The sequence below is a fragment of the Ascidiella aspersa genome, chromosome 7 (genome assembly GCF_963924565.1).
Source record: "Ascidiella aspersa chromosome 7, kaAscAspe10.2, whole genome shotgun sequence".
In the NCBI taxonomy this organism is placed as follows: Eukaryota; Metazoa; Chordata; class Ascidiacea; order Phlebobranchia; family Ascidiidae; genus Ascidiella; species Ascidiella aspersa.
Genome location: NC_139453.1, coordinates 13,446,877 through 13,469,018, shown reverse-complemented (window position 1 = coordinate 13,469,018; position 22,142 = coordinate 13,446,877). Strand labels below are relative to the sequence as shown.

The following is a 22,142-nucleotide window of genomic DNA, read 5'->3' as shown; positions in this document are numbered from 1 at the left end:
TATCGTTCTTTTTAAATTGGTACACATTTTTTTTCTTAGCCGTTTTTTAAGTAATAAAGTATGGCCATTCTGTTTATTGATGCTCCTCCAAGAGAAAATAATGCAACCTGTTCTATAGCTACTGAAAAATACAGTTTTGTGTAAAAACTATATTAAGAAGAAGACCTGTTGCGACATACAGGATTGACATATTAGTAATATATGCTATTTCAATTTTAAAACAGCACATAAAACTTAGTTCGATGTGTTACGACAAACAACTAAAAACTGCGTGCGATACAAAGGTCAAAACAATGGCTTTCGTTGTCAGCCTATAGTTACAGCGTAACATGGTGAAAAGGTTTTGTATAATTCCTTTCTTTTGAACTACTATAGGTGTTTTATGGCACACATACCTGGGATATTACCAGGTGTTCACTCAACATTTTTTACTTTGTTGTTCGATCTAGTTTAAAACCAATGAACCGACCACAAACACGTGCAATAAAATGTTACCAGCACGTAAAGCAAAAATTCAAATAGAGATGTTATAAATAAAAACGTTCCGATTTTTAAAACGATTAAAAATGTGCATTGTGGACTTTAAAGCAAAAACACACTGGGTGTTTTACAACGTCTTATGCTCAGCATAATTTTTACAGGCTTATATCTGCCTCCGGTTCCCATTTCGACAATGCTGGCAATTAGGTACTTTATCCGCACTTTCCGTTGCCTTCACACGAATCTTTGGTCGTTGCTTCATCGTATTCGCCCGACCGTCCCCCTTCTCCATTAATGTTCATTGCACCTAAACGGAAACGGCCTTTGGTTTGCTGAGGAAACATTCATAGCATTGTTACCATAACTGTGTAAGTGTATTAAAGTCTTACTAACCTGCCTAAGAATAAGTTTTGGAAACTGATTACACATCTAAAGTGGTATATGTGCATTTCGACTATAGTCGAGTGATTTTTGCTATTTTTCTTAGTGGAAGAGAAATGCCAATAGAGTAGGATAATGATATAAACTAATATACATAAGGAAGACCGTAAAATGACACTCTGTAGTGATGCATACTTTTGTTGAGCCCCAACGAGTTTCAGGATCCGCTATAAGTTCTAAGGATAATACCTGCACTAGGCAGAAAACGAATCGCCCATTTAAAATTCAGTGTGTGAATCTTACGACCGTCGTAATTTAAAACTAATTATATTTTAACGTTTTAAGGCGTGAAAATCTACTCGGTATTCCTAAGTACAAACCATTACTTACCGACTGGTACTTGTTGAACGGCGTCGTGTATTGTCCTGGCAGTGTGTTGCCGCAGTTCGCCCAATTCGACGAAACCGTTTCTGTCTGAATCCAGCAATTCGAACGAGCGCCTAGTCACCAGCTTCTGTCCAGTGTGTTCGTGCACCACGCGTTCGCGCATCGTCCCATAGTCAAGCTTGCCACCGTTTTGCCCAGCCAGCTGCGCCAGGCTGAAGCGAATCCACTCGCCGTAAGTGAAGCTTAGGTCGGAGAGGCTGAGCTCGCTTTGGTTGCGCATCTCGCATGGAAAGTCGTCTACTGCTGCGTCGAGACTGGGAGCCCACCAAACGTTGACCGCCATGTTGCGGTCCGGGGAACTGCGTACTTGGTGCCACCAGCTGACGAACAAAAAATGGCGGAACTGAGTTTATGCATTGACAAATTTCTGATATTGCACCAAAGGTGTTACCCCAGGTTTCTATTTAAGTATCAATTTATTTTTAAGGTTTACGTAGGCCTAAACTATTTTTAAAAATAACAATAGGAAAAATCCTTCGTTCAAGCATAATGTCGGTGATTCGAAATGATTGACAAATGACACATTTGAGAAACTTAAAATAAAATAACCTATTAGGGCAGGGGTAGCCAACACGTCGATCGCGATCGACCGCATTCCACTTGGTCGATCGCGTCGAATATGTGTTACGCCATTGGGTAAGCCTAATAAGCCTAATATGTTCTTTGGCGTAACAAATTAACCTCCATCGCTGGCTTGGAATGCAATTAACTCTCAAAATATTGTTTCTGTGCCTTTTTTACCGAAGCAGTCGTTTGAGGGTCTCTAAAAATTTATTTCAGTCGATCGACATCAAACATAAGATGGCTACACCTGTATTAGGGCATGCTTACTTCAGTGGAACGTAGAGACAATCTCCTGCGTTTATTTCAGCAGACCTGTAGGGCATCTCCTTAAGAGTTGGGTATAAATTGAAATCAACGGCTGAAACGTTCACGCCGCAGTAGTGACCTATGGAGATTTATAGTAAATGAGTTGACCAACGTACTTTCTATAAATAAATTATTATTTTTACTCGTTTCAGGTTTGCCAGACCTTCAGGATGGTCCAGAGGAATGTGTTTGGAGCCATTGACCGGATCGACGAATATCCATTTCTTCTCTCCTGATATCTGACAGTATAGGTTCTCCACATTGTCGAAGTGAAGAGTCGACAAGCTTCCGCCGCTGCTGAACCACCAAACAAAATCCTGGAAATTAGAGCATTTGAAGCATTGTAAGTTTTTAGCAAAAAGTTTTCTGTCAAATGATCGAGGCCAACTTTACTACTTTGTGTTCAAAATTTGGAGTAAGATGGTCAACCATTTGACAAACTGTCAATTCGTCTTATCTTAAAATTATAGATGAAATTAATTTTAAAACTCAAATATAGTACAAAATACATAAAATAAAGTTCGGTGTTTGTGTGGTTGTTCTACAATTTCATAGAAGTCTATAAGGAAATTGATTTCGAGGGGTTTTGCCTTTTATTGTTAACCTTGTATTACTGCGAGTTTGTTAAGCGGTTTTCTTTCAAGGGTTGTATTATATGTACTTTGGTATTTATTGTTCTATATTCTCGTTATCTTTTCATTTTTAGTTTTTTTTTCTAATAATTTAGGTGTAGGCCTACTCCAAATGCAAAAGCCTATTTGCCAGCATAACAGCGCATTTTCATAATTGTTAGTAAATACTCAAACCACACCTTTTGCTTTTAACTTGACGAATAGTCTTATCGTTCTACTGATTTGCTTGTTTCACCCAAGAAAATACCGGGTTTGTTTTGAATTTGGGTTTTAATTTTTTTGGATGGTTTTACTTTTATGTAAAAGCCATTCTTTCTTAAATTAGACCGTCAGATGTTGTATAAAACTGGGCTTATCTAAAATCAAATTTACCTGCAGCCTGTCTAGAAATCCATCGCAGCGTAACATATCCGGGATAGGGAATTCCATTTGCAGCGAATCGGGTAGAGTGTCGATAAGATAATACTCCTTGTTGCGGTATTTTGTCAAGAAGTCAGCAAGCGACATGCTTACACTCGGTTTCGAGCGGTCTTCGTACTTGGTCGGGTCAATATTCACCTCAACATCGCCGTGTACCCTTGTCAGGTATTGATCGTCCCATAAAGCCAAGGGTTTAGTTCCTGATAGCGCCTTTCGAATGATCAAAGGGGTATTTTTAGCAACGTACAGCTGCTGAAAATTGGACGAAGTGATGTCATCTACTTCAGCCACTTGCTCGAAAGGTTCGTGGTCGCTACCCAAGATAGCCCATTCTACACTTTGGACTTGCCAGGCCAAAGTTAAGACAGCATAAACTAGCAAGGCAAGCAGTCCCATCACTGTTTCACACGCGAGGTTGCAGCTCCTAATATGTTGTTGCTTTGTAACAACAGCATGTGATGTAATCGACGGCGACTAAATTGACATCTAAACATTCCATACACTGCAAAATGCAAGCACACTAACTAAACCTAATCAGAATTCCTATACAGTAATAAAATACAAAAAAGTGGAAAACCAAGAGACACAACGTTTTTAGACAAAGTAAGCTGCAAGCTATGTGGCACCGAATTGTTCCACAAAACCTAACTTTTATATTATGATAAACATCTTTTGTGCAAAGAAGTTTAAATTCAAAAACTTTTAACCTATATTGTGTCTGCATGTACCCGGCGTGTTAATTTGCCACGTTTGTTGTTTTGAATGTGCATAGGTTGCGCGTTTTTGTTTGTAATGAATAACACGACAACTAAACCATCTTTTCTTGAGAAGCAACACTGAAACAACTTGACAGCATTCACACACTCTTTGGAAATTAAAGCAACTCAGATATCATCCTAGACCGCATGTCATCTATCTTAAAATAATATAGTAAAAAAGATGTATACCAACTGTCGTGTTCTACATAATAGTTTGTCAAATCAGCCTGCTTAACCAAATAACAATATGTGAGTTATCCATGATATGTCTACATAACTAATGCTGAACTCATATGTAAATTATTTACACCGACATTTAATAAAGATTTCCAGTAAACTTAAAACATTAGCTCGCATGTGACGCAACACGCCAGCTATATAGCAACCAAAAATGTAGCAATACTGGCCTTCTGAAAAAAGCACTACACAGCTGCTGGCGTAGTGGCGTAACCTCTGTGCTGAAACCGGATGTGAAAGCAGCAGAAAAGAAAACTGGTTTCAGCGCTGCCACTTCCTGTTCTGCATAATCGCCAGTTGTACTTTAAATCACTTACTTTTCTGGAAAGTCATTTCAGTGGCCTTCTTTACGATATTGAAGCTGTTCACCACAATTGCAAGTGTTTGAAAAGCGGTGAACCGGTTGAAATTAAATGCTCAACCGAAATCAATTTAGAGAACAATTGCTAAATAACTATATGTCTAAAATATGCCCACCAAAATTATTTTTTTGTGTTTTGCAATTCTGAAACGAAGTATTTATAGGTCTCCTGCAAAGGACAGGACCCGCAAAAATGTATTTGTCAAGGAAACGACTTTTGCTTAAGGTTGCAAATGAAACTACACCTTAGCTATAGTCAGTGCTTGTAAATACTTAGAGATATAATATAAATTGCCCTCTGATATTACAGGTTTTACAGGCAAACCAGGTATATCGCAATAGTCACCCGTCACATAACCTTTTTATTTGATGATACAAAAATAATGTGCATTAAAATCTATTCGGAAAATTAATAACTTATTTTCATATTTTGCTCTAATTTCATTTCTTGGTAATTTTACTCGCAGAAATGCACAAAGGGGGTAATCCAATCGCTGTACGCCTTTATTAAGTGTTCTGTGCGTTCCGATTATTGTATACAGTATTCCCTTTGAAATGTTGAATTGTGTGTTAGCCAAAACTAGCCAGGTCAACAATAAACCGCTAAATCAGTGTTTTAAAACTTTTTCAGCGGAACACTCAAAGTTTAAAAATAAATCGCGAGACACTTTCTACATAATACTAATATCATATTTGACAATCGACCTCAAAATAGACCAGGAAGTGCTTAAATACCATGAAATTGTAAGACATCCATTTATATAGTTGGCATTTTAATACGACATGGTCATTTTTCAAGTTTACGAAGAAATTTGCGTCTCATTTTGCGGTCTATTAAGTTTTGAAATCTGGTACTGCGCATGTGCACGTCGGACTCGGGGCTCGGATAGCCTTACGTAGTATTACTCGAGTCCCGAGTCCCGAATCCCGTTTCTCGAGACCGACTTCGATTCCGCAGCCCTGCTAGCCACTACAGTTTAGGAATCAAAGCGCTAAACACACATAAGTCAGTACATATACCCATACTTAAAAGTGCTCGCGATCTACGCACTTTAACATATAACATTTTCTTTCAGAATATTTAATGCCCTTCTGTTATACTCACAGCGAATTTATCAGTAATCGCGGCAAAACATGATTTATTTTTTATAGTGGTGCAAGTAAGCCGAAGAGTTCCAGAACGGCGGTAAAAAATAGCTGCCGAAGCGGCGTTACGTTGAAATACTTTTTAAGGATAAAACAAGAAAAAATGCCCTCATTTTGCCAGGCCGTGTCCTTTTTCGCCAGTCGAGCGAGCCATCTCCTTAAATGCATTACAACTGGGTTTTCCGTTGCATATTTGTGCATCTCATCGAACGATACCCTCCGGTTACATATATTTAAGACTTCCCGTTGTGACGTAATTTTCTGACGTGATCTCTAAATATTTATCGTTTCGGTAAGAAAATTATTCTATTTCACCGATGATCAACTGAAACGCTAAAGAAATTGCTACATTAACCTTAAAACCTTGTTTTATGATTAAGCAATTAAGCAATAAAGACCGCACAATATGGATTGCGCCAAACAATTTCGTTTCTAATAATTCTGGCATTTTCTGGGTACGGATGCTGGAAAAGTTTGAAGCAAACAGCTGCGTTATTTATTTCGTGCCAATTTTCAAAAAGTTTTAAAAGAGCAGTTGTTTACTTTTGACAAACACACACAGAACTTTGTTTGAACTATCGTGTCGTTATTAAACTATACCACGTCAAAACACGTCGTAAGCGTCTATTAAAAATTTCCACCTCAAAGTGTGTAACACCGCAAATTGATCTGTATTTACTGACTGTAAGGTATTATTTAGAATAAAAGTTTTTAGGATGTACTTCTGAAATAAACCATTACTAATTTTTGCAGTTAAAAATGTTTGCATGTCAGATGTGAGTCTATTGCTGTACCGTACACAGTTGTTTTTTTTCAATTTTTTCGTTGTATAAATGCCACAGAGATGTAATAATGCGCCTTGGATAGTTTAAGCTAGACTATACTAATGGCTACTATAGATTCCGAAAATAAACGTATATTTTATTGTCGAGTTCGAGTTTTATTGTTGTGTATAAACGCCAACCTAGGGATCCCTATTTGTAAAGGTCTGTAATCAAAATTTTGTACTGCTATTATGCCAGTAAGGGTTTATAAAGCATTGTTTGCATGTGGCGAATTAATAGCAATTTTGTCTGCCATTTAATGTCATTTTTTTCGACCAACATGATATTCTTTTTTATTTAGTTAGCGTATTTTATCCATTACGCTGTGTGAAAGACAAGCCGAATAGTGGATGTAACCTTTAGATTGCAGTATAGGTCTAACGAAAAGGTTGTAGTAGGTACAGCGTAAAGCCACAGTTGAAAAGTTAACATTCTGTAAACGTTTCAAACAAATCTTACAAGCCATATTTGAGTTACAGCCCCTTAAATCATTGATTAAGCTTAACACCACTATATTTGTAGAGACTAGCCGTTATAAAATTTAAAAAGACACTTAAATTCACCAAAATCAGCGAACTTTTAAATACAATATCTTATAGTCAAATTAAAATCTTACAACAACAGAGATATTGTAGTCCAATTAAACATAAAAACATATTGTATACTAGGGTTGAACACAGCTATTAAATTTTGCATTCAACAAATATTTTTAAACATTTTAAATTTCGGCCAGTTTCCAGATCAAGTTCAATGCAAATGTTTTACGGACCTTCAGGATTCGTAGATCTCTGTTGAAAAGCACTACTTAAAATCAGGAACATGGTTACCTTTTTTACAGGTTTGCTATTTCTTCCGCGTTTAATGTAGTTACGTTTTCTAATTACGAAATAAATTTCACAGTTGTTTAGGAAAGTAGTAGCAACGCTTAAAATGTTACCAGACACAATGTCTCAGTCCTTACATGGCGGTTGGTCAACTTACATTATAGCTCTCACCGCGTTGATTGTCACTGTTGTAAAGTTAGTTGTTCCTTTTGTTAAACGCCAGTCGGAATTTTGGAAGATATCGAATGATGTTGGTGGCAATGAAGATCGACACTGGCTTTGGGGACATACTCACAAGGTAAAATTTGTCGAGTTTAACTTTGAAATCGATTCAGAAGTTTCCGTTAAGCTACAAAGCGTATTGTATATTGTTTTATAAAAAAATATAGATTATGAGTTCGGCGGTAAGGTTCAAATCTTATGTATTATTATCAAACGTACTTGAACTTTGAAAAAAGTAATAAAACTAACGATAATGCTACGATTAGTACGGATTGAACCACTTCGAAGGACTAGAAAACACGGCGAAAAGAACTAAGTACTTGCCGGCCATGACCGCCAATTGGTTGGGTCCTCTTCACTTGACTATCTTCCTCCACCATCCAGATGTAGTGAAGGCGGTTTTTACCAAACCTTGTAAGTTTCAAGATTGTCACAAACTTAAACTTGTTTTGGTTGCTCTGCAAAATCATAAAACAAGTCTGTACGTTTACAATATTGTTTTTTTATGTTAGATTAATACGAGCCACAAAGCATCCGTTTTGACTATAATTCTGCGTACGTAATAATAATTTGATTTTTATGCTTTAAAGTTCTTTAACCATTTGTTCAGTTCCAAAAAGCTTCGGCTACACATGGTTCGTTCGCCCGCTTTTGAGAGAAGGACTTGTTACGTCAGCGGGAAACGTATGGAAACGCCATCGACGCCTCATCACGCCAATTTTCCACACCGATTTACTTCAACGGTGATTCAAAAGGAAATTTTTACATACAAAGCGACAGTGTTGAAAACAAGTAATTTAAAAAAAAAAAAAACTTAAAAATTTACATTAAGTTATTCGCAAAAAAGTTGTTGCAAACAAATATCGAATTTAAATCATTACACAGGTCTGGAGTCAGCTACTCAAGTTATTTAAAAAACTAATATCTTTCAAAAGGCAATTTATTCAAAATCAAAGGTTTAATTAGGTCTATACACAAACGAAATACGATACGCTAAAAATAGTGAATACAACAATACAACCATCGAATATTTCAAAATATAGACACATAAAGGTGTTCAACAAGAACTGCTGGCTGATACACGAGAATTTCGAATCAGCGGCGCGTAACGAGAGCGTTCATGACGTCAGCGTCGATCTCTCTCACTTGTCGTACACCAACATGCTGGAGTGTGTTATGTCACAAAAGACAAAAAAGGGCTCGGAGTAAGTGAAAGTTACAATGTTTGTTTATCTTCTAAAACTCCTGATTTAGGGTTTGGTAAGTTTAAACATAAAACTTTACGGTTCGTGTTGTTTTTTTTTACACGCACTTTATTTTGTGAAAACTAGTTTTGGGTAGGGATGGCGGATCGGCGCCGATACCCAATGCCAATTGATCCGATACTATAGGGCAGCATCGGTTCCGATCCGATCGGATGTTATTATAGGAATTTTAGCCATGATTTGCCATACAACGCAGTGATTCTACCTTGAAAGAGAAACCCATCCAAAATTCTGGCATAAACAAATTAGGAAATTAAAAATGAAAGAAATTAAAAATTCAGCCATAAAGAAATTAACCGAAGATCATGCATCCCGACAAACACGCGGGTCGTCTCGCATATTAAATCGCCAATACACTGTTTACAAACTAATAGCACTTTTTCTGTTCAGTCATGCTGTTTTTCTTTAAAAGAAAATGCATCTAATTCCAATAGGGGATTCGGCACTACAAGGAAAACGATTTAGATTTTTTACAACTTGTTCTGCTTTATATATTTTCCACGATTTCACCCTTTAAATTAACAACTGCAAATACCACAAATTTCTAACGCTCCGGATAATCTGTACGTAACGAACTGAAATTTACCTTTAATATTTTAATTTCATGTAACTTGCTTGTTCGAGCAGAGTAATGACGTAATTTGTTACCGGGTCGGATCGCGATACTTCATGTCCAAAATATTTAAGAAGTACAAATTAAGAAAGTTGACGTTCGAACTAATACGTTTCACCTTTTATTGCTAAAAAGGAACGACGACATGTACATTAAGTGCGTCCAGCAAGTTTCAACCATAATCTTCGATCGCATGTTTTCTCCACTCATCTGGCCCGACATCGTTTTCAAGAACATCGAACGGGGAAAAAGATTTTACCGACTCACTAAACTCATTCATGCCAAAGCTGAAAAGGTAAACATAAAATGTTTTGTACTCCTGACTATTTTACAGCAAATGCCTATTCAACAATTTTTATGTGTACCAAATCAAATCATATGATCAAACTAAATATAATCACCCCAAAAAAAATTCAAATTACATAATTTATTTCATATTAAATTGCAACTGGAAATTTTAAAACATTTATACGGGTTGAGAATAACGTGTGTAACTTGAAACCGTAATAACTTTCCGGATTAATTAAAAATGCAAGTGTCCTATGATTGCGCAGATTATTCAGGAGCGGAGGGCGGTATTGGCCTCGTTGCCAAATGATTTCGAGCAAGGTGAAATTGCCGAACTGAATGATGGAAACAAGACTTTAACATTCCGAAAGCGAAAAGGAAAATCCATTGATTTCCTTGATATCTTAATTCAAACCAAGGTGATCCTATAGGAGTAATAAGTAAAAATTTAATAGATTTAGGTTGTATATCATTTGATCTACTTTTTGCCGTTCATATATTCAAAGTACACCGCGTTAGTTTGACTTCCTACCATTAAAAGAAACAATGATCATAATACATCGATTTGCGCAACTTGAAACCATATCAAATAAAAGCTAAGGTACTGACATTCGTGTTTTTATTGAAGGACCAAGATGGTGTCGGATTGACTGATGACGAAATCAGTGATGAAGTCACTACGTTCTTTAGTGCAGGACATGACACGGTTTCTAGTGGTAAGAGATGTTTGTTTTAAAATTAAACGCTTGTCCCCAATATCACAGGTGATTCATTTGATGCAAGTCAAGGTAAAATAACATATATTAGTCAAAAATACCATTTTGTTAGCACGCCAAAGACACAAAAGAAAACTCTATTAAACCAAAAGACACAAAATAATGCTCCATTTCAACATTGTTAATTCGTCACAAAGCTTGTTGCATAGTGGCTATATTTAAAAAATAAATATTTGAAATCGCGTTGTCTTGTAGGTTTAAGTGTTTCTAACAAACTAACAGCTGTCAGGGGTTCGGCGTCGATTGTTGACTCATTATGAAGGACGCTCAATACTGCGACCCACGGTCTTATGAAGCATTTTAATAGCCTTAATAGGCCAATTAGCTCCAAAACCTGCACGTATTTTATCTTGAGTATGTAGGCATAACAAAACATTTTGTCCCGCAATGAGTTATAAGTTTTGGCATTATACGATATTAAGGCTTTAATTAGCCAAAATATGTTTTTTGCTGTTACAAAAAGTGGTAAATCTATTTGCAGTGGAATATAATACGTATAATCAAACACATATATACTCTTAAGCTTTGTGCTGGGTTTTGTATTATTTGGCCAACCACCTTACGATTCAACAAAAGTGTCGCGATGAGATCATGGAAGCTGTTGGAACGAGTTCCGAAATATGCTGGTAAGCAAACAACGATAAGGCTGAGTTACGAAATACAACTTGACCTCGCACTTTTCGGGAAACCACTTTCCGCCTCACTTCGTGGTTATTATTAAAACTCGGAAGGTTAGAAAACAGAGTTCAAACAACAATTCCGGCGTTGCTATTAACTGTTCTCGATTTTTGTTTTCGCTAGCAATATGACAAATATTCCACTGACATTACATCAATTAGTTGTCGGCAAAAACATTAATACTAACAAATTGTTGAGTACATCGATGCAAAAAACATTTAAAATCATTCAAAGTATGGGCCACGTAATCTAGATTATGTAGTTTCTTATTTCGTTAAGTTGCGTTAAGAGATTAATATGTGCATATAGTTTCAGTGTATTAAAATAGGATTTATTGATGCCGGTTTCTAATAAAATAAATCACCAAAATTTTCCTCTTAAGGAACGACATGCCAAATTTGGCCTATCTAACCCAATGCATCAAAGAGTCGCAACGTCTTATGCCGGTTCTGCTCGCGACAGGACGCGAGATTACCGAAGATGTCACACTGTCGCATCGCTTTAACGACTATAAGGAAATCACAATTAAAAGCGGGACCTTCGTTGGCATTAACATCTTCGCCATGCACAGGAATCCTCACATATGGGAAAATCCCGAGGTTACTGAGACCAAGAATTATTTAGGTTTGCCTGAATAACCCCAAAGTGAACGGCGATCGAATGGTTGGGTTGTGAATATCGTTATCGCAAACAGTCAATGTATACCAGAATACCAAACTAGGTTTTATGCAAGAATGTAACAGAAACTTACACTCCGGATTTAAAAATGCAGAGAATTTGACTTAATAATATTCAAAACAATAGCTTTGATGTTATATTTTTTTTTCGATTTTCTATTTTGTATAGAAAGTATAGCCAATCTAGATGAAAAGTCGCAAAGCTTAGGCTCATGAAGGCCAAAAGATGACTGTCCTGATTTCCACAAGAGTTAAAATATTAAATTTATATTAAAAGCTACATATTGCAGGTTTTCGACCCTGATCGATTCAGCCCCGAAAGATCTGCTGGACGGCCATCGTTTGCCTTTGTTCCGTTTTCTGCAGGGCCGAGGTACGCTTTAATAGAATTATCAGCAAACAATATTTTAATTTAATGTAAGATTATTTAAAACCATATAGTTTCCCCGTTTAAAAGGCAACTTTTCAATTGCGAAACAAATGTCGCAACGGTGTATTAATTGGACAAAACTTTGCCACAAAACCCACTATAAATATATCGACACCATCTCAAATGGTACAAAATATTGTAAAACATTTCATGTTCGTTTCAAATGGTCGCAGGAATTGCATCGGTCAGCACTTCGCCATGCATCAAATGAGGGTCGTGCTTGGCCAAATACTGCGAAGGTTTGAGTTCTACAGGGACGGCGAAACACCGGAACCAATTCCTTTGCCCGGAATCACTTTGCAGCCTGCGAATGGACTAAAATTAAAATTGAGAGAGATAAAATAACATGTTTATTTCATCCTAGTTTAACATGTAAAAGACCGTTTGTTTCCCAAATGAATCGTTGCTGTGTTTACTGTAAAAATCTTACCATGATTGTTATGATTCTTCCTTGCGATTAATATTTCTATTTTTATTTTTAATTATTAACCGTCAGAGTAGCTGTTTTCAAAGTTTTAACAAACAAATGGGAGAATATACGATATTTTGGTATTTACCAGTTCTACATTTAACGTTTGCATAATATCACTACGACATTAATTTTATTGTGTTTCCTAAAACGACGCTATGTTTGGCGGAGATTTACTACCAATGTGACTTCCATATCAGCGTGTTTTCTTTAGAAAGGTATAGAAACATTATTGCAACAGAAAAAAAAACAGTAAGTTTACTTATTAAACTACAAAAGTACGCTAATTACTGATTATAATTAGTTTAACTTTTACAGTAATCCATAATAAAAAAATGTATTTAAAAAATAAAATAAAAATGCGGCCATGTAATTGAAACTACTGCTGGTGTGCCGAATATATATTTTTACGTAAATCGATATTTTAACGTAAATCGTTCTAATAAAAAAAATCTTCTTTGAACATTAGGATATTTGTACACCACTGTTTGAATAACAGATAGAAAAAAGTTTTAGAAGAATATCTACTTCAAACTAATATTTATAGTAATGAAACGGTACGTTTTTGCTCCTGTACATATAGCTGTTAAAAAAGTCCAATGTTGTAAATATGATTATGTTAATAATTTAAAAGAAAACAAAGCTTGAGTTGGTTGTGTAATTGTTAGATTCAGGCTGGAAATAAAATTATACATCTTACTATTCCATAACAAATCAATCAATTTTGTTTAACGCATATATGACAGATCGCTCGTCCTAAATCTTTAGACCGAGACTGACAACAAAGACGCCAAAGGGTTGTGTACCACGTTTTGCTGTTACAAAAAGTGGTAAATCTATGCAGTAGAACATAATACGTATAATCAAACTCATATATACTCTTAAGCTTTGTGCTGGGTTTTGTATTATTTGGCCAACCACCTAACGATTCAACAAAAGTGTCGCGATGAGATCATGGAAGCTGTTGGAACGAGTTCCGAAATATGCTGGTAAGCCAACAACGATAAGGCTGAGTTACGAAATACAACTTTACCTCACACTTTACGGGAAACCACTTTCCGCCTCACTTCGTGGTTATTATTAAAACTAGGAAGGTTAGAAAACAGAGTTCAAACAACAATTCCGGCGTTGCAATAAACTGTTCTCGATTTTGTTTTCGCTAGTAATATGACAAATATTCGACTGACGTTACATCAATTAGTTGTCGGCAAAAACATTGATACTAACAAATTGTTGAGTACACCGATTCAAAAAACATTTAAAATCATTCAAAGTATGGGCCACGTAATCTAGATTATGTAGTTTCTTATTGTCTTAATTTGCATTTAGAGATTAATATGTGCATATAGTTTCGGTGCATTGAAATAGGATTTATTGATTCCCTTTTCTAATAAAATTAATGACCAATTATTTCCCCTTAAGGAACGACATGCCGAATTTGGCCTATCTAACCCAATGCATCAAAGAGTCGCAACGTCTTATGCCGGTTCTGCTCGCGACAGCACGCGAGATTACCGAAGATGTCACACTGTCGCATCGCTTTAACGACTATAAGGAAATCGCAATTAAAAGCGGGACCTTCGTTGGCATTAACATCTTCGCCATGCACAGGAATCCTCACATATGGGAAAATCCCGAGGTTACTGAGACCAAGAATTATTTAGGTTTGCCTGAATAACCCCAAAGTGAAAGGCGCTCGAATGGTAGAACGTAACAGAAAGTTATACTCCGGATTTAAAAATGCAGAGAATTTTACTTAATAATATTCAAAACTATGTAGCTTAATTTGCTGTTATTTTTTTTCTATTTTCTATTTTGTGTAGAAAGTATAGGCATTTTTGCGCCAATCTAGATAAAAAATCGTGAAACTTAAGCTCATGAAGGCCAAGAGATAACTGACCTGATTTCCGCCAGAGATTAAAATATTAAATTTATATTAAAAACTACATATTGCAGGTTTTCGACCCTGATCGATTCAGCCCCGAAAGATCTGCTGGACGGCCATCATTTGTCTTTATTCCGTTTTCTGCAGGGCCGAGGTACGCTTTAATAGAATTATCAGCAAACAATATTTTAATTTAATGTAAGATTATTTGAGACCATATAGTTTCCCCGTTTAAAAAGGGTAACTTTTCAATTGCGAAACAAATGTCGCAACGGTGTATTAATTGGACAAAACTTTGCCACAAAACCCACTATAAATATATTGACACCATCTCAAATGGTACAAAATATTGTAAAACATTTCATGTTCGTTTCAAATGGTCGCAGAAATTGCATCGGTCAGCACTTCGCCATGCATCAAATGAGGGTCGTGCTTGGCCAAATACTGCGAAGGTTTGAGTTCTACAGGGACGGCGAAACACCGGAACCAATTCCTTTGCCCGGAATCACTTTGCAGCCTGCGAATGGACTAAAATTAAAATTGAGAGAGATAAAATAACATGTTCATTTCATCCTAGTTTAACATGTAAAAGACCGTTTGTTTCCCAAATGAATCGTTGCTGTGTTTACTGTAAAAATCTTACCATGATTGTTGTGATTCTTCCTTACGATTAATATTTCTATTTTTATTTTTAATTATTAACCGTCAGAGTAGCTGTTTTCAAAGTTTTAACAAACAAATGGGAGAATATACGATATTTTGGTATTTACCAGTTCTACATTTAACGTTTGCATAATATCACTACGACATTAATTTTATTGTGTTTCCTAAAACGACGCTATGTTTGGCGGAGAATTACTACCAATGTGACTTCCATATCAGCGTGTTTTGTTTAGAAAGGTATAGAAACATTATTGCAACAGAAAAACAAAACAGTAAGTTTACTTATTAAACTACAAAAGTACGCTAATTACTGATTATAATTAGTTTAACTTTTACAGTAATCCATAATAAAAAAATGTATTTAAAAAATAAAATAAAAATGCGGCCATGTAATTGAAACTACTGCTGGTGTGCCGAATATATATTTTTACGTAAATCGATATTTTAACGTAAATCGTTCTAATAAAAAAAATCTTCTTTGAACATTAGGATATTTGTACACCACTGTTTGAATAACAAATAGAAAAAAGTTATAGAAGAATATCTACTTCAAACTAATATTTATAGTAATGAAACGGTACGTTTTTGCTCCTGTACATATAGCTGTTAAAAAAGTCCAATGTTGTAAATATGATTATGTTAATAATTTAAAAGAAAAAAAAGCTTGAGTTGGTTGTGTAATTGTTAGATTCAGGCTGGAAATAAAATTATCCATCTTACTATTCCATAACAAATCAATCAATTTTGTTTAACGCATATATGACAGATCGCTCGTCCTAAATCTTTAGACCGAGACTGACAACAAAGACGCCAAAGGGTTGTGTACCACGTCCTTACAATTGCTTATCTGTATATCGTATTACTGGAAGTGAAGCAAATAGAGTAACACCAGGATACTTTGGAAAACGCTGCCGACAGCTTTTAATTGTTCGTGGGAATATAACCATGGCGGCTTTGTGTGCTTTAATATTTACTTCAAACTGTTTCCAGGACAAGGTATCTATATGTGGAGTGTGAACGTGTAAGGTATACCTTAAATGTATAGTTGGTTTAAATCAGTCTTTTGTTTTCATGTTAGGTTTACTTGGAGATTTATCATTACAGCTGATATATACATAGTGAAACGTCCTTTAAGTTTCCTTATCCATTAATTATTAGGTAATCTAACAAATGGATCGCTAAACCCAACGAAGTTGTTCTTGATTTCTTTTTGCAGTTAAGTGCCTTTTTAAAAATATGTATTTTTCTTATATTGTAAACCATTTTCTGGTAAGTAGCTGGTCAAGCTTCTTATTCCTCTTAGCAATCGTCGCAGTTCTTCTTATAGTGGTTGCTATTCCGCTGGTCAAACAACGATCGGAATTCCTGAAACTAACGAGAGAAATTGGAAGCGACTATGACCGCCACTGGTTTTGGGGTCACTCCCGTAAGGTATACACTACAGCATTGGCCGGAAACTTATAGCTCGCCAGCCATGTATAGCTCTTTTTGTGACGCCATATGTTCTTTTGATAAAATAATCTTGCTTGCAGAAAAATTGTTTTTTTGAGACTGTTATCATGTTTGAGGGATTCTCTTAATATTCACAAGGGCCAGCTCTTCCGACGGGGTTCCGCAATAAAAGTTGTGCAACCTAGCTAATTCATTTTTGGTTTATAGCGTGTTATGTCCTTTAAATGAGAACAAAATAAACGGCCCTGCCTAACTAGTTTCTGCCAACCTATAGATAGATGTTGAAAAGTATTATATGGCTCTTATGGAAACACAACCAAAAATATTTGGCTTTTATGGCTCCCTTAGCTAAAAAGGTTCCCGTCCCCTGCACTACCGTATGTGCTTGTTTGCTGGAAGCTCGCCTTTGTTACTTTATGGAAATTTTTTAGTATGCACTGTGCAGTTAAGTCCAAGAGTCATGTTTTGATTTTTTGTAAGTCGACCTGACATTTCACTGTTTACACAGTACGCTCTGAACACCTACGAAGGTCTGTGCAACTGCGTTAAACGGTGTGAGGTCCTGCCAGCCATGAGTGCCAATTGGTTAGGGCCGTTCCACCTTGGAATATCCTTGTACCACCCAGAAGTTGTTAAAACGCTTATGACTAAACAAAGTATGTTGAATGTTAGTTTAGCAAAATTTCTTTTTTTTTTCTTTTTTTAATTTGTCGTTCAATTTAAAAATAAGTTTTGATTTATATTCAACGACATTTTAACTGTATTATACCTTCATTAGAACAATATATGGTATACGCGAGCCGAATTAACCCCCCCGGCCTCATTGATTTTGACAAATGTATTGAACAGTGTTTGCTGTATTTTTTCGCTTGTGATTTGCAATTATCGCATTTCCTATTTCAATAACTTGGTCTTTGTTAATTTTTTGCAATTAGTTTTACGTTGCTTTTCAAACGTTTAGGCAACATTTTTTTAATTTGGCATTTTTATAGTTGTTTGTCGTTGTAAAATGACAAAAGTATATAAGTATTTTCATGAGGTTTGCATTAATCCGAAAAAAACAACAACTGATAATTGTAGTCAGTAATACATCAAAAAGGTATTGACGACACCAGGGCACTAATTCAGTACTTTAAACAACAATATGATGTTTAAAATAATGTATTTACAACAGGTCAAAATTTTGTCAAAATAAATTATTTTTAGGTCAAAATTTGTCAAAATTTCAATTTTTCAGGTAAAAAATTCTCATTTTTTACGTCAAAAAATAATCGCCCTAGTTATAACTGTTGTGGAACGCAACCGCGCCATTCCCGAGCACGCGGCTCGAGGCATTCTTGTGTTATTTTATAGGCCGCGCTATTCCCGAGCAAGCGGCTCGAGGCATTATTGTGTTATTTTAATTGCTATGCGTTGTGTGTGTGTACGCGCTTGATTTGTGCCTACTGCAGGAATGTAATTGGTGTGTTTGTAATTACTTCGTGAGCCTATAAAAGGCTGCTCACTTACTACTACGTTACCACTCCATTTTACTGATTTCGACTGAATACAACCTAAGTTACAACAAACTGTGCTTATTTGGACTCTGTAAAGAAGCAAGGCGCAAACGTGATTGAAAACACAACAGAGTTTTTGGCGACGAGGATGGGATCAGTCAACTGAACAACTTGTTTCAATCTCAACGTTTGTGTCAATATGGAGAAGCTATTGGAGACGATGCAGAAGCAGATGAAACAGCAACAACGACAGCATGAAGAGCAAATGAATCTTATCCTGTCTGTGTTGGAAAAGTCTTCTGGTCCCGCTGTTACCAATTCTAATGTTGCTGCACCTAGCTTTAACCCCTTTGATTCTACGACAGAATTGTGGGATGACTACTGGTCTCGCTTCTCAACATTTGTGAAGGCTCATGCAATATCCGAGAAGAGGGTTGCCCAAGTGTTTTTAACGAACCAAACCACGACAACTTACAAGCTGCTGTCCAATTTAGCAGGACAAAGTTCGCCAGCGAAAGAAAGACGTCAACGATCTAACAATGAATGAGATTGAAGGCTTCATGAAAGATCAATTTGATCCCAAGCGTTTTATTATTCGCGAAAGGTTTCCGTTTTGGAGCAACATGCAGCGCAAGCCAGGTGAAACGGTACAAGAATTAGCCGCCCGTATTCGTCACGATGCTGCTACTTGCGATTTCACCTCTATCAAAGATCCGTTGGATGAAGCTTTACGAACCAGGTTTATCTGTTCAATATCCAATGAAGCGGTGTTGAAGGCCATGTTCAAACTGAAGTCAGATGAACTTACTTTCTCTCGTGCGATTGAGGTTGCCATGCAGACGGAGGATGCGGCGCAAGTTGCCAAGGAAACCGTCTATGGGACGAGCGGTTCTGTGCGTAAGGTGCGCGGATCCAAGAAGCAGTTTACAAAATCCGCACCGAATGAGAAGCCCAAAGAAGCTGCCCGGTGTTATCGCTGTGGTAAAACTGGTCATTTTGCGCCGGTTTGCCGTCACAAGAATGCGACGTGTCGATATTGCAATCGTATAGGTCATACTGAAGATGCTTGCCGCAAGAAGAAGTCCGATGTGGTCAATTCGATGACGAATGTTCATTTTCTGAAGTCAATTTCCACTCGTTCACCACTACACAAGTTGAAGGTTGTGGTATCACTTTTTGGCAAATTTTACGAATTTGAGCTGGATACAGCAACCAGTGGAAATTTCTTGTCTGTCCACGATTGGAAGAGAATCGGGTCGCCTAAGCTTCGCGCTCCTGATCGACGTTTTAATTCTGCGACAGAGCACCCAGTGCCTTTGTTGGGTATGTTTACGACGCCAACTACATATGGTGGTCGAGTCTTTGATCAAGATTTCTTTGTCACGAAAGTTCCATGCTTAAATTTGCTTGGTCGCAATACCATATGTTCTTTGGAGATTTCGGTTGACGACATACTGCATCATTCATCTTCCAAAGATTGCGTGAATTCCGTTGTTACTTCGGGCGACCAACTCTATCTGCCTTTGCAAGATGCTTGCCGAGGTCTTTGCAACGAGTTTAAAGACATTTTCAAACCTGAACTGGGTTGCTTGAAAGGTTTAGAGCTTGAAGTGAAGTTTCAAGCGGAGGCTAAACCGGTTTTCTTTAAGCACCGTTCTGTGCCATTTGCGCTACAAGAAGATGTTGCCCGTGAATATGACGCAGGAATTGCCCGAGGAATCTGGACTCCAGTCAAGTTCAATGACTGGGGTACACGGGTGGTTCCTGTTCGAAAAGCACCGTTGTCAACTCACAACAGGCCACGGCTAAGACTTTGCGGGGATTATTCAGCCACGGTAAATCCCCAATTGGCACTCATCGACATCCACTACCTCTTCCAGATACTTTGATGCAGAAACTTCGAGGAGGATTTGGTTTCACAAAGATCGATCTTGCTGATGCGTACAACCAAATACGTCTAGGTCCCGAAAGCCGGAAAAGGTTGGCGTTGAGCACTCACCGAGGTGTCTTGCTGCAAAATGTTTTACCGTTTGGCATCACCTCGGCTCCGGGATACTTTCAACAGATTATGGACGAAATGACGCAAGATCTCCCAGGAGTGGCTGTATATCTCGATGATTTACTTGTCAGCGGTTGATCGGCAAGGGATCACTTTATCAATCTTCGTCGACTGCTTCAACGTTTAAGTGAGAAGGGGCTTCGCTGTCGTTTCGAGAAATGCAAGTTTGCACAACCCACTGTTGAATACTTGGGTCATTTACTTCATAAAGATGGCATCAGGAAAGCTTCCAAACTCGATGCTGTGCTCAATATGCCTGCACCGAAAAACGCATCGGCACTACGTTCGTTTCTTGGGTCGGTTCAATTTTATAGTATATTTTTGCCACCAAGTTTTTCTTCCATTGCTGAACCTCTGTATCGTCTGACTCGAGACGAAAGTTCTTTGGAGTTGGAATAACGAAGAATCAAAAGCTTTCCGTCAATTGAAGACATGGCTGTCTTCCGACAATGTTTTAACTTACTTTGATCCCTCTCTTCCTATTGGGATATCTTGTGATGCGTCAAATGTGGGCATTGGTGCCGTACTTTTTCATCGCTATTCGGACGGAAGCGAAAGGCCAATTGCCAATGTCTCAAAGTTGCTCTCCTCCAGTCAGCGCAACTACAGCCAAATTCAAAAAGAGGCTCTTTCAATTATCTTCGCACTGAAGAAATTTTACCAGTATCTTTTTGGTCGTGAATTCATTCTTGTCACCGACCACAAGCCACTGTTGGCACTTTTTGGTCCTACAAAGCCAACTCCTCCACTTGCGGCAAATCGGTTAGCACGATGGGCGCTTTTCCTTGGTCAGTTTAAATACAAAATCGAGTACAGGAAGACCGCCAGTCACCAGAACGCCGATGCACTCAGCCGGTTACCAGAAGGGGAAGATGCCTATTTTGACAAAGAGGAAACTACAGATGATGTCGACACTGTTTGCACCATCACTACGCTAAGTCGTCAAGTCCAGCCCACAGACCCCAACACCATGAAGAAGGAATCCGGAAAAGATGATGTTCTTTCCCGAGTCATGCGTTTTGTCCAACACGGTTGGCCAACAACTCCCCCAAATGACCTAGCTGCAAAGTTTCGCAGGTCTGCTGATTTATTGACAGTTTCTCATGGTTGTCTGTTCTATGGAACTCGATTGGTTATTCCGCAAAAGCTACGACAACACGTTCTACAACTACTACACCAAGGTCACTTTGGCATCCAAAGGATGAAGCAGTTGGCTAGGTCTGCAGTGTACTGGCCGAACATTGATGACGATATTCTGAATCTTTGCCGAAAATGTTCCATATGCGGAGAACAGCAAAACCTTCCTACTAAACCTTCTGTCCATCCATGGATGATTCCTGAAAAACCATGGAGTCGTGTTCACATCGACCATGCTGTGAATTTCTTGGGGAGCAATTGGTTGCTCATGATCGACGCCTATTCCAAGTACCCGTGCATTCATGCTACTTCATTGATGACGTCCAAGGCGACCATGAACTTGCTCGAAGAAGACTTTGCACATTTTGGTTATCCATACACTATCGTCTCAGATAACGCGCAGGCTTTCGTTTCTGCCGAGTTCCAGGATTTCTGCCGGCAGAGGGGTATTGTTCATCTAACGGGTGCGCCTTATCACCCGTCCACAAATGGCGCCGCCGAACGGCTAGTTCAAACGTTCAAAAAGGCAATGAAGAAGTCAGAGAAACCCCCGAAAGAAGCTTTACAGGAGTTTCTTCTTCAGTACCGAAGAAACCCAAATTCTAGCGGTTTCTCCCCGAGCGAGCTACTTAACGCTCGACAAATTCGATCG

The 22,142-nt window shown here is 37.6% G+C and overlaps 3 protein-coding genes across 3 annotated transcripts; 2 read left to right on the top strand and 1 right to left on the bottom strand.

Moving 5' to 3' along the window:
* Positions 1 to 146: 146 nt before the first annotated feature.
* LOC146137935 (bifunctional peptidase and (3S)-lysyl hydroxylase JMJD7-like) lies at positions 147 to 3,714 on the bottom strand. Its single transcript, XM_083394164.1, has 5 exons — positions 3,183 to 3,714; positions 2,342 to 2,495; positions 2,140 to 2,257; positions 1,252 to 1,628; positions 147 to 787 (listed from the first exon to the last, which is right to left on the bottom strand). The coding sequence occupies exons 1-5, from the start codon at positions 3,624 to 3,626 to the stop codon at positions 693 to 695; spliced, it is 1,188 nt and encodes a 395-aa protein (XP_083250290.1). The 5' UTR covers positions 3,627 to 3,714; the 3' UTR covers positions 147 to 692.
* Positions 3,715 to 7,501: 3,787 nt separating this feature from the next.
* On the top strand, positions 7,502 to 12,674 carry LOC146137934 (cytochrome P450 4B1-like). Its single transcript, XM_083394483.1, has 11 exons — positions 7,502 to 7,678; positions 7,869 to 8,016; positions 8,213 to 8,345; positions 8,646 to 8,807; positions 9,616 to 9,775; positions 10,035 to 10,187; positions 10,397 to 10,484; positions 11,068 to 11,170; positions 11,605 to 11,821; positions 12,190 to 12,272; positions 12,503 to 12,674. Exons 1-11 carry the CDS (start codon positions 7,502 to 7,504, stop codon positions 12,672 to 12,674), a joined length of 1,596 nt encoding a protein of 531 aa, XP_083250609.1.
* Positions 12,675 to 13,752: 1,078 nt separating this feature from the next.
* On the top strand, positions 13,753 to 15,241 carry LOC146137933 (cytochrome P450 4B1-like). The gene is made up of 4 exons (XM_083394482.1): positions 13,753 to 13,787; positions 14,221 to 14,437; positions 14,755 to 14,837; positions 15,070 to 15,241. The coding sequence occupies exons 1-4, from the start codon at positions 13,753 to 13,755 to the stop codon at positions 15,239 to 15,241; spliced, it is 507 nt and encodes a 168-aa protein (XP_083250608.1).
* The last annotated feature ends 6,901 nt before the right edge of the window (positions 15,242 to 22,142 follow it).